This window comes from Nomascus leucogenys, chromosome 5, assembly GCF_006542625.1.
Source record: "Nomascus leucogenys isolate Asia chromosome 5, Asia_NLE_v1, whole genome shotgun sequence".
Classification (NCBI taxonomy): Eukaryota; Metazoa; Chordata; class Mammalia; order Primates; family Hylobatidae; genus Nomascus; species Nomascus leucogenys.
Genome location: NC_044385.1, coordinates 6,566,845 through 6,585,681, shown reverse-complemented (window position 1 = coordinate 6,585,681; position 18,837 = coordinate 6,566,845). Strand labels below are relative to the sequence as shown.

The following is an 18,837-nucleotide window of genomic DNA, read 5'->3' as shown; positions in this document are numbered from 1 at the left end:
CTAGGTAATATTTATTTTTATGTCAGAGATGAATAAGGAATGAGTAAAAGTCTCAAGTGAGCAGAAATAGAGAACTCAAGGGCTTTAATTATATGATGTGTAATAAAGAACTGGCATAAAACACACTGTACTAGTATCAAGGATTATTTAAAACTATAAAATGCCTAAATATGTATATCATTCTGACTTAATTATAATCAGGTATTCATTTTCCTGCTACACTGTGTCAACTCTGCACCTCTGAATCCAGTCATTCCTCTGATGTGTATGCCTTTATTAATATTAAACAGTTGTCCCGAGTGTATTAGAATTAAATATATATTTAGCAACAAGCAAATGCCAAGAATCATAGGACATCAGCAGGGACCAATGAAGGTATTATATATAAAGATTTTAAGCTCTTGACATATCAGAATAAAGAAATCATTTTTCTGATTTCAGGAGTGAACTTAACACCCTTCTTTCAATCACAGTTGGCCCATTTTATTGTAATTATAAAAATTGTAATTTATAGGATTATTTTGCTATTTGTTGAAAAGCCAATCTAAAGTTCCAGAAGCCGCCACTTTTTAAATAGTGCTTTATGTGTTACATACCCTTACATGTAATAAATCACTCTTGAGATGCAAGCAAAGCACAACAGTAGCATTTCACTTCTCATTAATGGGTCTAAATACAAAGTACAAGAGTCCAGGCAAGTCACTTAACTCCTCCCGGTTTTATCTACAAAAAAACTGGTATAAATACCTGCCCTTTCTTACCTTACACAGTTGTCCTGAGGATCACGTAAGAAAATGTAGTTGTCAAGAGAAAAGCGTTCCTACAAGTGCTGAGCAGAACTGTTGTCATATATTTTTGTTATAGCCAAATTCTTTCAGGTGAATCACTCAGCTTTGGTACTGTTCATGCCTTACAGAAAGCTGGAAGTACTGTATCCCCTGCTGTTGAAATGTGAATACATTTGGTTGCTGGTTAAAAGGAGATGAACTACACTACAAATGCCTCTTTATAATGAAGGTAAAAATACTAAAATAAAAATCTGAAAATCTTCAGAGGAAGCAGCTACCTCTATGCAATAGGAGCATGACTTTCACTTGATCCATCAAGATGAAGGCAAATAAAATTAATCTTAAATCAGAATTTCTTGGTATTGAAACTTTATGATCTGATTTCTTTATACTTCCTCTCTCTAAGCCCTTGATGTCGTGGGCTTCTAGACCCAATCCCCTGGAACTCCTCTTGGCTCCTTCCCCAGGCAAAAGAAAAAGTTTCTGATTAATGTGAAAAACTTAACTCACTGAATGTCATCCGAAATAGATTTCGGAGAGTGTTAAATGATTCGGCTTTTAACCTTTAAGCCACCTGTTTTCAACTGTGTAGTAAGTTTTGGCACCTTTTAAAAGGGATGCCATGCACAAGGCAGAGACTTCTGTTTTTTCTTTTGCCAGGAAACAGGAAGTGCTAGTTACAGTGGGGAGTGAGATGGGTAAAAAATGTCTTAAATGCTCATTAAGGTAAAAGGTACCTTACCTTAAGGAAAACATTCCAACAGAATGTTTGTCAGGTACAGAGCACTTATTTTTATATCTCTAATTTCCCAGAATAATGCCAATTCATAACCCACAGTAGGTGTTCAATGGATGTTTATTAAATTAAATCACCTTGATTTGGATCTCTCACGCTGACTGGAAGAAAGGGTCTGTCGCATCCTCAGTCCCCCAAGATCTGGCCTTTGCACAGGTCTCTCTGCAAACCAGGTTCGGTCACATCTATGAATCCAACTTTCATCTCCACGGTTTTTAAGATTCCCAAGTGACATGTTTGCATTTAGGGGCATACTTGAGTTAGTATATGACGTCTTCATGCTGACGTCCTAGAATGTATTACTACTATTTCTATTACTATTCCTTAATGGTGATCAACTAAGAAAAAATAAATTATGAAGTCCATCTTGACCAAGAATTCCTTCCCACCATTATTTGTAAAACTTTCTGCCACACATATTTGAAGATGATCTTTTTTGACTTTAACACCTAGAAATGTGTATTTTAATTTAAAATAGAATTTTAGAAACTTCTAAGAAATCAGTAATTTTCTCACCAGTTCAGTAAACCACTTTACCAATTAATCTTTTATTTTTTATTGCATACATCAATATTTAACAGAAGAAAAATAAAGAACCCCTAATGTTAAACTGAAGTTAATTACATGTTATCTTCTGATTCTTTTCAATGTAGAACTAAATTTTCACATGTATCAGTAAACATAATTTATGTTATTAACATTTTTGAATCTCACTTTTTTGCATACAATTTTACATATATCAATATTATTGAATGGCTATATAACATTCTGTAATAGCACTAGCAATACACCAAAATTTACTTAACCATTTCCCAATCATTGGGCTTTTTTTCCCCTTAAAGTTATCTGAGTGGAATTGCTAGAAAACTTTGTACAAATAGCTTTTCTTTCTTTTAAATATTTTCCTGGGCACATGCCACTCAAAGTGAGTATGTCAAAAGATAGATCAGTTATAAAGCCCTTTTTATAGTCTTCTAGATAGTTCTCTTAAAAGGCTACTAATATACAATGCTGCTGCTATGAGGACACATGCAATTAAAACAATTTTGCTAATACAATAGCATGAACTAAGTCAAAGTTGCATTTTTAATATTAGGAAATTTGAATACCATTCAAATTGATTTTTTATACCATTTATACACGATCTCTTTATAAATTTGCCTAAGAGTACAAACCCTTATGGATATGCATATAGTTTTACAAAAATTGAGTGTATCCATGTGTAATGCAAATAGCTTCTTTTAAATTCCATTTTGTTTTGTCTTTTTCCTATTTACTACACGTTTAAAATTTTTTCTCTTAGTTGACCTACCTTATCAACTGCCATGAAGTTCCTTTTTACCACTATTGGTGTGAGACTCGTAGTCTTTTTCTTTTTATACTTAACATTTTAATTCATTTGGAATATCACATGTAAAGTGGATCTAATCCTTCCACACTGACATCTAGCTAGTCTTTCCACCAGCAGTTATTAATATTTCTTTCTTTCCATTGGCTTATTAGTTTTAGTTAAACTTTCTACTTGGCACCACAGAATATTCAGAAAGGTTGCTTAATAGCATGTTTTAAGGATTTGGAGAGCAAGGCTCCCATTTTTTCCCCCTAAATTAAAAAAACTTACATCTTTGTTTGCTTTCCTAAATAATTTATTACAATTATGCCATATTCCACAAAGCAACCAGTTGGAATGTTAAATGGAACTGTAGTAAATTTCATACTAATGTCACATATTGGCATTCCTTTGGATGTAGCTTTATATTTTAATACAGATTATCTAACTTAATCCTCACAATAATTCTGTGAAGTATTTCTCTTCTGTAGATGGTGAAATAGATACTAGGAGTGACTTTCCCAAGAGAATACAACTGGTAAGTAGTGAAATGAGAACTGTAATTCTGGTTTTCAAAAAACTCCCTATCTCCCTATGTACTACTTTTCCATTACACCAGCATGGCTCCTATGGGAGTTTGCTCATGTTTAAAAATATAGCTCTTTAAACTTGCTTCTATTTAGGCATCTTTCTTAATTTATCTCAATGTAGTTATATAACTTTCTTTAAAAGTCTCATATATATTAATGACCAAACACACTTTTTAAATTGCAGTTTGTCACTGCTAAGATGTAGAAATGAGATTTTTAAAAATTGTATATCCTGCAACTTCTTGAATTAGTCTTTGTTAGTACATTTTTATACTATAAGTTTTAGCAGTTGTAAAGCCATGTTAATAGAAAATATTTATGCTACTTTCCCTATCTTCCTCATTTTGTGAATGCTGGCTTTTATTGCAATGACAGGTCTCTTTAACCATATATAAAAATGGTGCCAACACTGTTTACTTTCCACTTGAGAAATGTTTGTTTTCCCAGTAGGAATAATGGTAGTTCTTGGTTTAAGTACTTAACAGACTCCTAGAAGTCTATTAAATCATTGCCAGAGAAATAATTAAATCAAGGGTGAATGAGGAATTTTTGAAGTTATCTGTAGTTAATACTTTGGATTTTTACTATTTGTTCTGTTGATGCTGATTTAATGGCTGTTCTGCTTAACACCAGCCTTACAATCCTGAGTGATAGTAAATTATTTGTCGCTGTTATTGTTTGCCAATATTTTATTTTGCATTTTGCATCTGTTGAGAATAAAATCCTTCTAAAAATGTCTTTCAGTATTGAGAACATGTTTGCCTCAAAAAACAATTTGAAGCATATTGCCTTTCATGATACATGGATAGACATTATTTAAACATTTGAAAAAGTTCACCAATAAGTCCATTAGGGTCAAAGTCCAACCTGTCAGAAAATTATACTGGGTTACAATATCCCCTAAATTTTTAAATGCTTTTTATTGGTATAACTTCTCATTTCCCACTTATTTTGTATTAAGAAGTATATTCATTTTCTTCATTTTTAAAGCAAACTTTATCTTGGACTAATTTTTCCTATATCCATTATATTCAGCTATACCATCTTTTGCAACTTCTTATTGTTCCTTTTCTCAATTTCTTATGAATAATCTGTGATATTGAAAATCTTTTCAGTAGATCTGGAATAACTTCACCTTCATTTTATTTATCATCTTATGTATTTCTCATTTCAATTACTATTTTATAGGTCTATTTCAAGTATTTCAGTTGTTTTGTTAGATTTAAATTTTAGGATAAAGTTTAAATATCACTTTACTATATTTTTAAAAGTCAATACAATCCATGACTTTGCTACTTTAAGTCTTAAGTTGTCAATTACTTAAATCTGTCTGGTCTCATTTTCCTCACATATAGAGGAGCAAAAATTAGTGTATTCCGAACAAATTTTGGCCTGATAATATTTTTTATAACACAATCTTCAGATCAGAGATGTGTTACTGAAGAACATTTTGTTAAAACTTAGCCAAATTCTGCTTCAATGAGATCCATGCTCTAAAATATGTTTAGTTCATCTTAATCTTCACATTTCTCTGATTCAATAAGCTGCAGGACCAGTGTGTGCTTTTTACCCCCGGCAATGCTAGACTAATTTTCGTGGGCACTTTCTCTTTCTCCTGCAGCGCCTACACTCTTCTAACAGTGAATGTTAGTAGAAAGATCAAAGGTTTTAGAATCACAAAAGGCTAGGTCCCATGTTGGCTCTTCCACATACCAGATTCTGAGCAAATTACTAATAATCCTCTTATTTCTTCTTTGAAGGTGATATGGTTTGGCTGTGTCCCCACTCAAATCTCATCTTGAATTGTAGCTCCTATAATTCCCACATGTTGTGGTCAACTGAATCATGGGGAGATCATGGGAGACAATTGAATCATGGGGTTGTTTCCCCCATACTGTTCTCATGGTAGTAAATAAGTCTCACGGTATCTGATGGTTTTAAAAGGGGTTTCCCTTTTCACTTAGTTCTCATTCTCTCTTGTCCACCGCCGTGTAAGACGTGCCTTTCACCTTCCACCATGATTGTGAGGCCTCCCCAGCCACATGGAACTGTGAGTCCATTAAACCTTTTTCTTTATAAATTACCATCTCGGGTATGTCTTTATCAGCACCATGAGAACAGACTAATACAGAAGGTACATGCAAATTTGCCTCACAGGATTGTTGAGAAACTGTTATGAGAAAGCATAATACTAGGTACTAAGCACATGATAAATACTATTTCAGAGCAACAACTGTCACAGGGATCATCATTCTCTGACTGAAGAATGGAAACTGGACTAGAGGAAAAGCAAGTTCATGTCTTCTGACAGCTCCACAGGTTTTCACCATTAGAGTACTACCAGTTTTATGACGTTGGGTGGTTCTGGGAGAAAAAAAGTTTCTATACTCTGGATAACAGTGAAGAGGCAAGAGAAATTACAGAAGGTTGTTACTTCACAATTTGTTAAGTGGGACACAACCAAAAGGGCATGGTAAATCCTCCTTTGATGCATTCCTATCAGTTATGTTAGTGACATTAATTAAAGTGGTAGAGCCAACAAGGTGGTATGTTTCATTCTCACTGAAAAACCTTGGGTAATCTATTTATAGAGGGTTTTATAACTATCTGTAATCCCAGGTTAAAAAGGCCTCACTCTGTTTCTCCTTAGGAATTCCTAAGAATTCCTCCTTAGGAATTTCAGAATAGCCCTTCTGAAGTATCTTCTCCTGGGGCACTTCGTTTTTCCTTTTGGTCTAAGTTACTTGTTGGAAGCTCTTTAAGTGCCAGAGCAGGGCTCTGCCGAAATTTTCTGAAGTATTAAATAAGAATAAATCTTATCCTTCAAATTTTCTTTGCAATCAACCTCCCCAAAATGAGCTTTTCAACCACTAATTGAACTCCAATTCTTTTTGTAAATTAGAACACTGTGGTGGCGTCATTGCCTCATCAGTTACAAGGGTCAAGTGGGTATTATAAACTTCAGACCTTCACAGTGAATAAAGCATCATGCAAAGCTAATCTTTTAACGATTATAGACAAATGTATTTTATTATCATTTTGGCATTTGTATTAGTTGCTATTCCTACCACCATGTCTACACATTTACATTATATGCAAAAGATCCACATAATTTACCATTTGAGTGTGTTTCACTATTCGAACAGGCCGCAGCAACTGTAATAGCTGCAAAAGTAATTAAAATATTACTTGGGTATTACTAATTGTTCTATAGACAAAGATAAAATCTGAAGATCATGAGCAAATACATTACCTTTAAGCTGAGTTGCTAATATGGAACCCTTACATACATACCCAATACTAAAATAAAGCTAACTCTGTTTTAAGATTCTGGGTCATGTAGCCCATTCTAAACAAAATGTTCAATAATCGATAAATCACTCATTGAATGTCTGAGAGTTAAAGACAACATCTGCATAGCATTCATCATATATAACCACTCTTAATTACTCATATGGGAAATTGTCCTTTAAATGAGAAAATTCTGATGCCATGAAGGAGGTCCAAAACAGCATTTCCAGATTACTCTTTTCTAATTTTGAAGGTGCTTCTCTGGGCTTTCTATGTTTTTGCTTTCCTCAGAGGATTCTAGTTTGGCCATTATTACATTATTGGTTCCAGAAGCCTCTGGCTGCTTATCATCACCATCAAAGATAATGTCTTCTGGATTTGGAGGTGGAGGGCAGAATTCTTCAGCTGGAAAGATCTCCTGGAAAAGTGTTTCAGCTTGCTTGACAGCATGCTCATTTCCCAGGCCACAGTCAGGCCCAGAGCAGACATAAACATTGGAAGGCAAGCCATTATATGAGCTTCTGCTGATTTCCGAGGAATCTCTCATATTAAAATAAAGAGCCCACAAGAGTCTTGGCTTTGTAAGTTCTTCCTTGTTTATTTCTGTTTCAGTATACGGAGTGAATAATTTCTTCACCACTGATTCTAAGTCTTCTCTTGCTGTTTTAGAAGATGAACATGTCAAATGTACCAGATAGGTGTCCTTCATGCATGTCATGGTTGAAGAACATAATTCTGTGACCCGTACAGCACAGGCTCCTGGCTCTGCTGGAGGAACTATCAGAATGGAAGTCTGCTGATCTGAATCTGTCTTTAGTATAGACTGATCTGTAATGAGTACTGCCCTAGAGATCTGCTTATACTGCACATTTGAGCATGTTTCCTCAGAAAGGTAACTGTCTTCCACAATAAAATATTTAGCATTTATTCTTTGACCAAAGTGATCTATAATTGCTTTACATCGTCCAGATTCTTTGTCGACTACAAAGCATTGTACTTTATGACGAAGACAATAGATTCCACCAAAAACTGCACACATCCTACAGAAACCCTGGGGAATTTCTCCTTGGCCATACAAGGGAAATAAAAAGGGAGTGTTACCAAACCGTCCGAGACATTGAAGGAAGTTTTTAGTTGCGTTAAGACCATCTATTGTAGTGCAAGATGATTCTGATGTCATTGCAATTGAGTGCAGTACAAAATGTTGAAGGTTGGGAGTTAGTTTTTTAGTTTTTAAGTATTCTGAAAATGAACACTGCCTGAAAGCTTGGTATTCATCAGGATGTTGTTCATAGTCTAAACAAAATGTGAGAAATTTCATTAGCATCCTCTTTTCAACCATGGTGAGTTCCTTGCTATTAAAGACATCTGCTCTGGAACAAGGCACTTGTTCTACCTTTCCTTCCCGAAATGCAAGAATCCTAGTGACATTTTTAAATTCTACATAACGACTAACATCGGATTTGATTAAAAGATCAATTAGCAATCCTTGAGAATACAGCAGTTTTGATACCAAATCAATATTAAACCTCCTGCCTTCTTTAACTATTTGAGAGTAAGTAATCCTATTTCTAACTGGTTCATTGGCATTATCTTCTACTGTAGATTTGCTTTCATCTTTATCTCCATCTTTATCTGAAACTGTGTGCATACAAGTTTTATCTCCACAATACTTTTCCTTCTCCACTGATTCCTCTACATCAGTTACTTCTAGTGAAATCTCTGTATCACTTTTCCGAGTGTGTTTGGCAGGCATTTCGTCACTATTAAAATATGATGACTGGCTTTCTTCGGGCAATGCAGAATCCAGAACTTCAGTGAAGGTATTAGACACCCCCGAAGAAGGATTTTTCTGCAGAGCACCAATCTCTTCAATGTTGTCCTCCATATCCTGACTGGCGTAGCAAAAAGCTTCTGTGTGTTGAATAGTTTCATCCTTCTTGTGAAGAGTGATGGCTTCTTCTGTTTCATGGATCAGATCCTGCCATGCAACAGTACTTTCTTCCCCAATGTCATTGTTTTGCTGATACTCTTTCAACCAGGATAGCAATCCTGAAAAGCTGAAACTAGCCCAGTTTCCTCCATAGTAACTTCTTGAATCAATATGCAGAACCCTCTGACCACTTCTTGAACATGCAGCTGCAAGGATGGATTCGGGCAAACCTGTCCCTATTATAACCACATCAAACTCTGTGGGAAGATTGTCCGCCATTCTAGGAAGTAACAGTGTCTGGTGACAACTGCTGATGAAAGAAATGAGGTGTGATTATGCTGTAATAAAATCTGTCCTTCTGATGTTCCAGTTATCCCAGAAGCACTGAAGTTGCAGGTCCTAGCTGTTTAACGGTTACCCTTTTAAAACATTTTTTTTTCTTATAAGTCAGTAGCATCAAAGCATGAGCAAGTACATCTAATCACATCTGAGAATACTAAAATGGATGTGTGGTTTCATTTCTGCATTTCATCTTAGCAGTAAATGTCAAAATGCATCATATATGCATTTGTGACTGGAACTCTTCTCTGAAAGAAGAAAATTCAAGAAAGAATACATTGTAAACAATGTAAGAGAAAAATAATTTCATGCAACAATGACAATCCACTGGAGTGTGACTTCTTATTTGGACATGAACCTCTACTAAAGCGTGTCTTAAATGCTTTCTCACATATTTTCTAATTTCTTGAAAATGGACAATAGAGATACAACAGCCCTCCCAAGAATCAGGCAACATAGTAATACAGAATCAACATAATGTTCCACAAAAATAAAGAAGAAATAACATAATACAATTCTCTAGCTTTTAAGAAAACTATCATGTGAATAAATCTATACACAGCTGTGAGCTTAGACTAAACGGAACGCGTGGCTCCATTGTTTATAGAAACAGATTATACACTATGTGCATACTGCCATGATTAAAAATATTTCTGTGGCCATTACAGTCTGAGTGTGATTCCAGAACAGCTGAATATAAGACCTTTCCATGCCACAGCCACCCTTAGGATCTCATGGTAGCAACATGAGACTATTTCTACTCAATTACTAGTCAGTTTATTACAAAAGGATTAATTCAGGAAAACAACTGGCCATTTAAAAATATTTAGGCTCATAATAGGCCTGAGGAAAATGTATTAAAAATATGTATATGAATATACAATGCATATAAAAAAGGAAAAGTGTAAGTCTAAGTAAAAAAGGAAAACTTCCGATTTCATATTAAAATATCTTAACATAAATAATACCTACTTCTAACATTTGAATACAATGATGTTTGCATTTCGCCACTGTCTCTGCAACCCTGAATCTCTGCATCCCAAGCAAAAGGTCTATCTAAACATCCTCTGCCAAGACTAACATTGTTTGTTCTTATTTTTGAAGGAGAAGTTAAAAAAAAAAAAAAGGCTCTCCTGTTAACTTTGAGCATAATGCTGGTTACATTCCATGTGCAGAAGACATCTGTGTGATGCCCTGTGTGGCCAGAGGTAGAACGGCCAAGGTGCTGAAGGGCATACTCACCTGAAAGTCTTTAGGCTAAAGCATTATATACATAATACTGCTAAACTTTCTAATATTCATCATTGTACAGTTTTGAGCTCTGTTTTTCACTACTGTTAAACCTACTGAAATATAAATCAGTACAAGCTGGACCTGTCTAGCCCAAGATGACTAATAATCTTGGATATTGATAAAACAAGCCATACAATTGGAACTTAGATTAAATTGCGTAGGGCACAGACCTTTAGTTTAACTAAAATAGCAATCCTAACAGTCCTGTCTAGTCAAAGCCTCTGTCTCAAAAATATCAAGGATTCCACTCATTTTTGGCATTCCCTAAGAAGCCAGGAACTAAGTACAGAATGCAGCAGTTGCCTGGCCCACTCAAGTATAAATATAAGTATGTCTGAATTACTTATTCTGCTTCTTCCAGCAGGGTGTGAAGACAGAGACTGAATCTATGATGGTATCTGAAGAGGTGTAACCATAGTATATGCTGCTTCTTGGCTTAGAAAGATAGGGCTCAGGGTAGGAGTAGGAGCAGAAGACACAATCAATAAGTGCTAAGATCAGGCACGTTCTAACCTACAGATATCAAAGGGGTCATCAAAATGCAAAGCAAGTAGGATGGCCTTACAGAGCATTAAGCTGAACTACCCAATAATACAGATGAGAGAACTGATGGCTGGAGAGATTAAGTGACTTGGGAAAGCCCGCACAATGCATGAGTCGCAGGATCAGGAACAGGATCCACTCTTGTGCCATCAGGCCAATGGTCTTTCCAACAGATAGGGCACGCCTCTCCAAAAGCCTCTGCATCAAGAAGCTACTTCCCTCATTTTTAACTCCCTCCCTTTCAATACTCCACTGTTAGGTAGTTCTTGCTCAGGGATAACTATGCAGGAAGTGCCCTCCTTTTCTTCATCCTTAACCTGGATCTAGAAGCACAAACTCTGGAATTTACTCCGGGCAAAGAAATTATCTTTGCTAAAAACTTTTTAAACTCTGTAGTAACTTCACTACTAACTTGCCCCCCAGGGCTTAAGTAAGTATCTGAATCTCTTATCCCAGGGTTTCCACCTCTACATTAAAAACAGGGAGAAAGTCATGGTTGAAAGCACTACATGCCCTGAAAAATGGGGCAGCCCTCAGGCAAAAACCTAGGTGAACTTAGAAAATCACTGGGCTGGGACCCTAGGAGGGATGGTGAAGAAGAAAAACAGGAAGGGAGAAGTGACTAGGAGACACAGGAGGGTGGGATCAGCAGAGGAAAGAGGTGAGGAAGAGGGTGGATGACAGCTAGCACTTATAAAGAACTCAGTACACCCTTGTGTTCAAACTCCCGGGCATGAAAATAGAATTTTCCAGCACAGAAAAGGCACTTCAAGGAAAAAAGAACTTTGATGTCTGTGAACAAACACCTGTTGACTACCCTGGAGAACACTACTGATGATACTTTAGGCTTGGGCTTGAATAACCTTCTTAGCACTGCCGAAGAAACTGCCTGATAGGTATTTTTTAATTAATATAAGGTGTGTAATCCCATAGCCATCCATACCACCGCCTACATACGCTTACAGTCCCCTCCCTAAATTTCAAATGTTTGTTCAAATGAAATTATCAGATTAAAGCTTATGAGGGGCGGGGAGGAAAATATTATAACCTCTGAAGCAATCGAATAAAATCTATTTTCTTATTTCCTTCAAAATGCCAAAAAATGAATAATTACAAATATAATATTTGGGTTTGTCATAGCATAGAGGTTACTGAATAAGAAAATATTTTTGATAATTCTACAAAGATTTTGTTCTCCCAAACCCACCAAGATTAAAGCAATAAAGTATCAATGGATTTCAGGATTTAAAAAAGGAACTTTAAGCCTCGAGAAATACACATTTCTATTTCAAGTCTCCCTACAAATGAAATTCCTGAGGCACACAAAAAATAATTTCTTTCTTACGCTTCCTTCAATGATTTGCTGAGTTGTTGATCATCCTTCAAAACATCATGTCTCAGTGAAACTTAAATCTTCTATAATAAGAGTATTTCCGAAATAAATCAACAATCAAGTTCTACTTTAATGAAATCTACCGACTGCAGAGCTAATTACAGTATTTGTTCACCTGAGATGGTATTGGCTGAGCCATTTGTAATCTCACCCGAGATTCTGGTGTGCTGGAACCCATCTATAAGAAGGAAAATAGTAAAAATAGCTTACAGGGCACATGCCAATTTGCATTCTGAGGATCTGAATGAAACTGTCTCACTCCCTAGAAAGCATTCAAAGATTTACAAGTACTAATGAGAATTTTTTTTTTTTTTACATATTGCTATTTTAGTTTTCTACTCTCATTTTAGGAAATAGTAGAATATGAATCTAATCTCATCACTCCCTCCAACTTTCACGAGTTAATCACTTCTTTTCTTGAATCTCCTGACTCTACAGGCCCTCGTCTCTTTCCTCAAAGTGTAAAAACCCGTGGTTTCGTGCCTTGTTGAGTGATCTTAGGAGGTAAAAACAAATGAGAAGAAAGGAGACGGGCTGGGGTTTGGGGTCAACGTGGGGGGCAGATGAGAGAACACAGGAATGGAGTCGTGGACAGCGTGCGGCGGGAGGGGGAGGAAAAGGAAGGCACCCGCCATGCGGCTGGGGTCGAGCAGCGTGAGGAGGCGAGCGGGGAGCGGGGTGGTGTCGGGCGGGGGGCGCGGGGCCGAGCGGGAAGCCGTGCGGGGCGGGTTGGGGGCAGGCGGACGCACGGAGGGGGCGGCGGGGCGGGGAGTGGAAGTTTGCAGAGGGGAGGCTGCCTTCTCCTCCCAGTCCAACTCACCGAAGAGGCTGCCGCTAAACCCGTCCCACACGCAGCCCACGGTGTCCCACACCCAGCCGTTCCTCAGGCAGGACACGAAGGTAAAGGTGACCCCGAAGAGGGACACCAGCAGGTCGCTGAGGCTGATGTTGACCAGGAGGAGGTGAGTGGGAGTGCGGAGCCGCTGGAACTTGTAGTAGAGGACGAGCACCAGCAGGTTGTTGCCGACGCCCAGCAGCCCAATGGAGCCCAGCAGCAGCGCCAGGCGCTCGTAGGTGCCGGGGCTGAAGAGCGGCGCGGGGCTCAGTGTCCCCGCCGGCGCCGGCCCCTCAGCGCCCGCGGCCCCGCCGCCGTCCCAGTAGCCCTGGCCGCCGCTGCGGTTCCCCGAGTACATGGCCCGGCGCCGGCGCGCTTGGCGGGCGGAGGCGCTCAGCGTGCGGCGGAGCTCGCGGCGCGCTCCGCACTGGGTGGGGCTGGGGCTCCGCCGCCGGCTCTGGCCATTGTGCACTGAGGTACCCGCGCTACCGCGCGCCGGGCCCGCCCTCTCCCCGCCCCTTCCGCCCGGCGCACCCCCGTGGCCCCGCCCCTCCCCGCGGCCTGTTCTCGCCGCTCCGCTGCTCCCGGCGCGTCCTCTCAGCCCCGCCCCCCGCGGGCGCGTCCTCGCGGCTAGCTCGCCCCGCCCCCACTGGCTGGGCACCTTCAGCTGGTCGGCGTGGACGCGCGTCGCGGGATAGCCTGGGGGCCGGGGGCCGTAGGGTAGCCTCGATGTCTCTTCACACCCCCACCTCCCTGCACCCACCTTGAAAGCTTCGTGTCCACTCACCCATTCATTCACTCACTTATGCATTCATTTATTCCTAAGTATTTATGAGCGCCTGCGCCCACCACGTGCTGGCAAGAATTGGGCTTCTCCCCAGGCTTCTCCCCTTCCTGGGAAGCTGTAATAACCCACATCCAGCCTACGAAGCCCATCCCGCGTCATACACTTAATGTAAACAAAAGCAAAGAAAACATTGAAGAACTCGGGGTAGTCTTACCGGAAAACTGAGAAGAAAAACAACAAATTGATAGACAGGTGCCTGCCTAACTACCTGACTGCTAGAGGACACGTGTCCCAGGGCTGATACAAGAGCCTGCCACCCTCGGCAAGTTTGGGATGAAAACTCTCTGAAAATGGCATTCCAATGGAACTGACTTTAAGCCCTGGGCTGGACCCCAAGGCCTTCCAATACCGTCCTTCCTGTGCTTGAAAGTGTGGGTAGATCTTTCCGGTCACTGAGGCCTGCTGAAGTCCTTCACAGGCAGTGAAAGATTCAACCTAAATCTAGCAGGTATAGGAGGCAGGTGCTATATTTAGAACAGCACACATTTCCCACTGGGCCTCTTCCCCTGTAGTGATGAGAATATAGTACAAGTCAAATATAGGTTGTGAACGTCATCACACTCTGCAAGAGCCGCTTCTGCCTTTGTGGTTGCACAATCCCTAAGGAGGCCCTACAAGAAGATCACAGTCCCGAGCCACACCTGCAGATCGTCCTGGACACTGGTGACGAACACAGGGTTTGTGCAAGCTAAAGAAACGGCTTTCCATTGCAGGCGTTTACCCCCCTCACCTCTGTTTGAAAGATCAGTAGGGAATGACTAGCTTGGATCAATCCACATTCCGAATTCCCTGGAGAGAGGATCTAATAGGCTGGCAGCAGTTCTCCACCCTGGTGCATAGAGCAATAGCTAAGGGGCAGTGTGCTCTGCCTTTGACACCTTGATTTTCCTTCAAGGCTTCTGCTCTGGACTAGCCATCTGTGAGACTTCCTACCCACCCACCCCTTAAAAAACACATACACACATTTAATTGTTAATTTTAGATTTGTACAAACATTGAACAAAACATAACGACTTAACAAGTTCTATATGTTTAATGTGGAGTGTGTTCTCTGTGTCTAGTCTACAGTAAGTTCTCAATAAATAGTAATTTGAATGAATAAAGAACTCGCTATATTTTTTCCTATTCATCATTGCTGAGTCATTGCCCTTATAAAGCTTACATTCCAGTAGTGTTGGGAGAACAAACAAAAATTAGATAAATACGTAGGGTGTCAGCCACTGACAAATGCCATAAAGAAATCGGGGTCAGGCATGGTGCTCATTCCTGTAACCCCAGCACTTTGGGAGGCCGAGGCAGTAGGATTGCTTAAGCCCAGGAGTTCAAGACCAGCCTGGGCAACAAAGTGAGAATCGCCCCCCAACTCTTCAAAAAATAGAAAATTAGCCAGGCAAGATGGTACATGTCCGTAGTCCTGGCTACTCAGGAGGCTGAGCCAGGAGCCATGGGAGATGGGGCAAGGAGTTTGTAAGAGTTAAAGAAACAGGAAAGAAACACGAATAGCAGCTCAACAGTCAGACAGGGTTATTTGGAAGAATAAACCTAAGAGGGGCTTCTGGCCAATTTCGGTCAGGAGCACTCTCTTACAGACTAAGAGTATTTAAGGATTTTAGAGTGAGAGAGCTTATCACTGGCGTGGAATGTTTCTGTTTGGAGGAGAAGTTTATTGCTGAGTTGGAATGTCTCCGTCGGAGGGGAGGTTATCTCGGGGCTGGCATGTCTCTGGTCAGGGAGGGGTTTAGGGGTTTATCTTAGGGTTGGAATGTTTCTGGTCAGAGATGTCTTTTGTGGTGTATAGTCATGCTGACCTTAGCCATTAGGCTGATGCTGTTTGGATTTAGGTGGTTTTTGATCAAGGGGAACTTTAAAATGGCAGTGCTTGTCCAAGATGGTGATGCCCCTGCTCTGTCAAGGTTGTTATTTAGACAGGGTGGTTATGGGCAGGAGGACTGTAGTTGGTATGTTGGAGGAACAATAAGGAAGCAAGAATGAGAATTGGGAAATGCGGCCAGTCAGGTGGGTGGGCAGTGAATGGCCAGAATATGCAGGACCTTGGCCATTTCAATAAAAGGACTTTGGCTTTTACTCAATCAGAGTAAAGTCCAGGGCAATGCCTACTAGCAGTGAATGCAAAGGAGGAGTAAGAGGCATTTGAGAAATGTTTAAGAATTTTTGATACAGTAATTTTACAATACTATGAACCATTAAGGACATTTATTGAGCTTGACAGAAACAGGCAATGATAAGGATATATGTTTCTTTTTTAATTTTAGAATTATGTAATGATAGGATAACAGCAGAACATTACAATCTTTTACAAAAACAAAAAAACAAACAAACAAGAAACACCAGCATGATATAGTTTGGATGTTTGTCCCCACCCAAATCTCATGTTGAAATATAATCCCCAATATCAGAGGTGGGTCCTAGTGGGAGGTGTTTGGGTCATAGGGGGCGGATCCCTCATGAATGGCCTGGGCCATCCCCTTTGTGATAAGTGAGCTCTGCTCATCTAAAAGTGTGTGGCAACTCCCCCATCCCACTCTCTCTCTCTCTCTCTCTCTCCCTATTTGGTTGTCGCCATGTGAGATGCCTGCTCTCACTTTGCCTTCAACCATGAGTAAAAGCTCCCTGAGGCCTCCCCAGAAGCTGAGTAGATGCCAACACCATGCTTCCTGTACAGCCTGCAAAACTGTGAGCCAATTAAACCCCTTTTCTTTATAAATTACCCAGTCTCAGGTATTTATAGCAGTGCAAGAACAGCCTAATACATAGCACAAGGACAAACATGTACAGCAATGGAATAGAATAAAGGGGCCAAGATATAAACTCTTACATATATGGTCAATTGATTTTTGACAAGGATGCCAAGGCCATTCAATGGGGAAAGGACAGTCTTTTCAACAAACGATGCTGGGAAAACTGCACATCCATGTGCAAATGAATGAAGTTGGAGCCTTACATTATATCATATATAAAAATTAACTCGAAATTGATTGGAGACCTACATGTAAAAGCTAAAACTATAAAACTCTTAGAAGAAAACTTCTTGGGTATGACAGCAAAAGCACAGGCAACAGGAGAAAAATAGATAAATTGGACTTTATCAAAATTAAAAGCTGTTATGCATCAAAGGGCACTATGAAAAGAGTGAAAAGACAGCACACCAAATGGGAGAAATACTTGCAAATCATATATCTGATAAGGCATTAATATCTAGGCTATATAAAGAACCCCTACAACTCAACAACAACAAAAAACTCCACACAACCCAATTCAGAAATAGGCAAAGGATCTGAGTAGACATTATTCCAAAAATATACTAATGGCCTAAAAGCACATGGAAAGAAACTCACCATGATTAGTCATTAGGGAAATGCAAAAAGCCACAATGACATACCACTTCACACCTACTAGAAGGGCTATCATCAAAAAAACAAAACAAAACAAAACAAAACACAAAAACAAGTGTTGGTTTTTGTGTGGAGATGTGGAGAAATTAGAACCCTGTGGTACTGCTGATGGGAATGTGAAATGGCGTGGCTCCTGTGGAAGACAATTTGGTAGTTCCACAAAAAGTTAAACATAGAATTATTGTGAGCTCATTCCTGTAATCCCAGTGCTTTGGGAAGCTTAAGCAAGATGATCGCTTGAGGCCAAGAGTACAATGACCAGCCTGGGCAACATAGTAAGACCCCATCTCTTCAGAAAAAAATAAAAAATTAGCTGCGTGTGGTGGCACATACCTGTAGTCTCACCGAACTATTCAGGAGGCTGAGGCAGAAGGATCCCTTGAGCCCAGGAGTTTGAGGTTGCAGTGAGCTGTGATCGTGTCGCTGTGATCGTGTCACTGTGCTCCACCCTGGGCAACAGAGTGAGACCCTGTCTCAAAACAAAAAAAATTGCCATATGATCTAGCAATCCTATTCCTAGGCATATACACAAAAGAATTGAAAGCAGGGACTCAAACAGATATTTGTATACTAATATTCATAATAGGATTATTCAAAATAGCCAAAAAATAGAAACAACTCAAATGCCTATCAACAGATGAATGATACATGGAATGTGGTATATACATACAATGGAATATTATACAGGCATATTTTGAAAGAAATGAAATTCTAGTACATGCTACAACATGGATGAACTTTGAAAACATTACGATAAGGGAAATAAGCCAAACACAAAAGGACAAATATTATATGATCCCAATGATATGAGGTACCTATAACAAGCAAATTCATAGAGACAGAAAGTAGAATGGTGGTTACCAGAAGCTGAGAAGAGGGAAGAATAAGAAGTTAGTGTTTAATGGGTAGAGAGTTTCTGTTTAAGATGATGAAAAAATTCTGGAGATCAATAGTAGTAATGGTTGCACAAGATTGTAAATGTACACAATGCCATTGAATGGTATACTTAAAAATGGTTAGAAAGGAAAATTTTATGTTATGTATATTTTACCACATTTTTTTTAAAAAAAGAAAAAAGCATGTGCAAATTGTGCCTGCATCTCACTCTCTCAGAGTGGGAGAAGTAAACTACTATAACCAGTTGATGAGGCAAGCTGAACTCAGTATGCTGCAACCAAAAAGCAACTTGTTCTCCCTACTCATTTCAAATGTTTTCTGACCACCTGCTCCTTCCTGCCCTTAGATGGAATTTTGGCAGCTTCCAAAGCTTTTCTGCTCCCTTGCAGTTGACATCAAGGCCACAACATTGTAATGCTGAAAAGCTAAAACTCACGTAAAACTCGCTTGCCCACACCCTCCAAGATAGAGCCAACGTCAGGCCTGGAGAACTTCTGTGAGGGTGGAGGTGGGAAGGAAAACAAGTTTAGCTTCCCCCAGTTTCTTGAT

The 18,837-nt window shown here is 39.5% G+C and overlaps 2 protein-coding genes across 2 annotated transcripts in view; both read right to left on the bottom strand.

Annotated features, from left to right (window-relative positions):
- The window catches only part of OPN3 (opsin 3), a 46,968-nt gene extending 33,360 nt beyond the window's left edge, over nucleotides 1-13,608 (bottom strand). The window contains exon 1 of the mRNA XM_030812612.1: nucleotides 13,117-13,608. Within this exon, the coding sequence (XP_030668472.1) occupies nucleotides 13,117-13,489 (373 nt within the window). The 5' untranslated portion in view covers nucleotides 13,490-13,608. The remainder of the gene's footprint in view (nucleotides 1-13,116) is intronic.
- On the bottom strand, nucleotides 6,519-9,309 carry CHML (CHM like Rab escort protein). Its single transcript, XM_030812611.1, has one exon. The coding sequence runs from the start codon at nucleotides 9,005-9,007 to the stop codon at nucleotides 7,037-7,039; it is 1,971 nt and encodes a 656-aa protein (XP_030668471.1). The 5' UTR covers nucleotides 9,008-9,309; the 3' UTR covers nucleotides 6,519-7,036.
- Nucleotides 13,609-18,837: the final 5,229 nt, after the last annotated feature.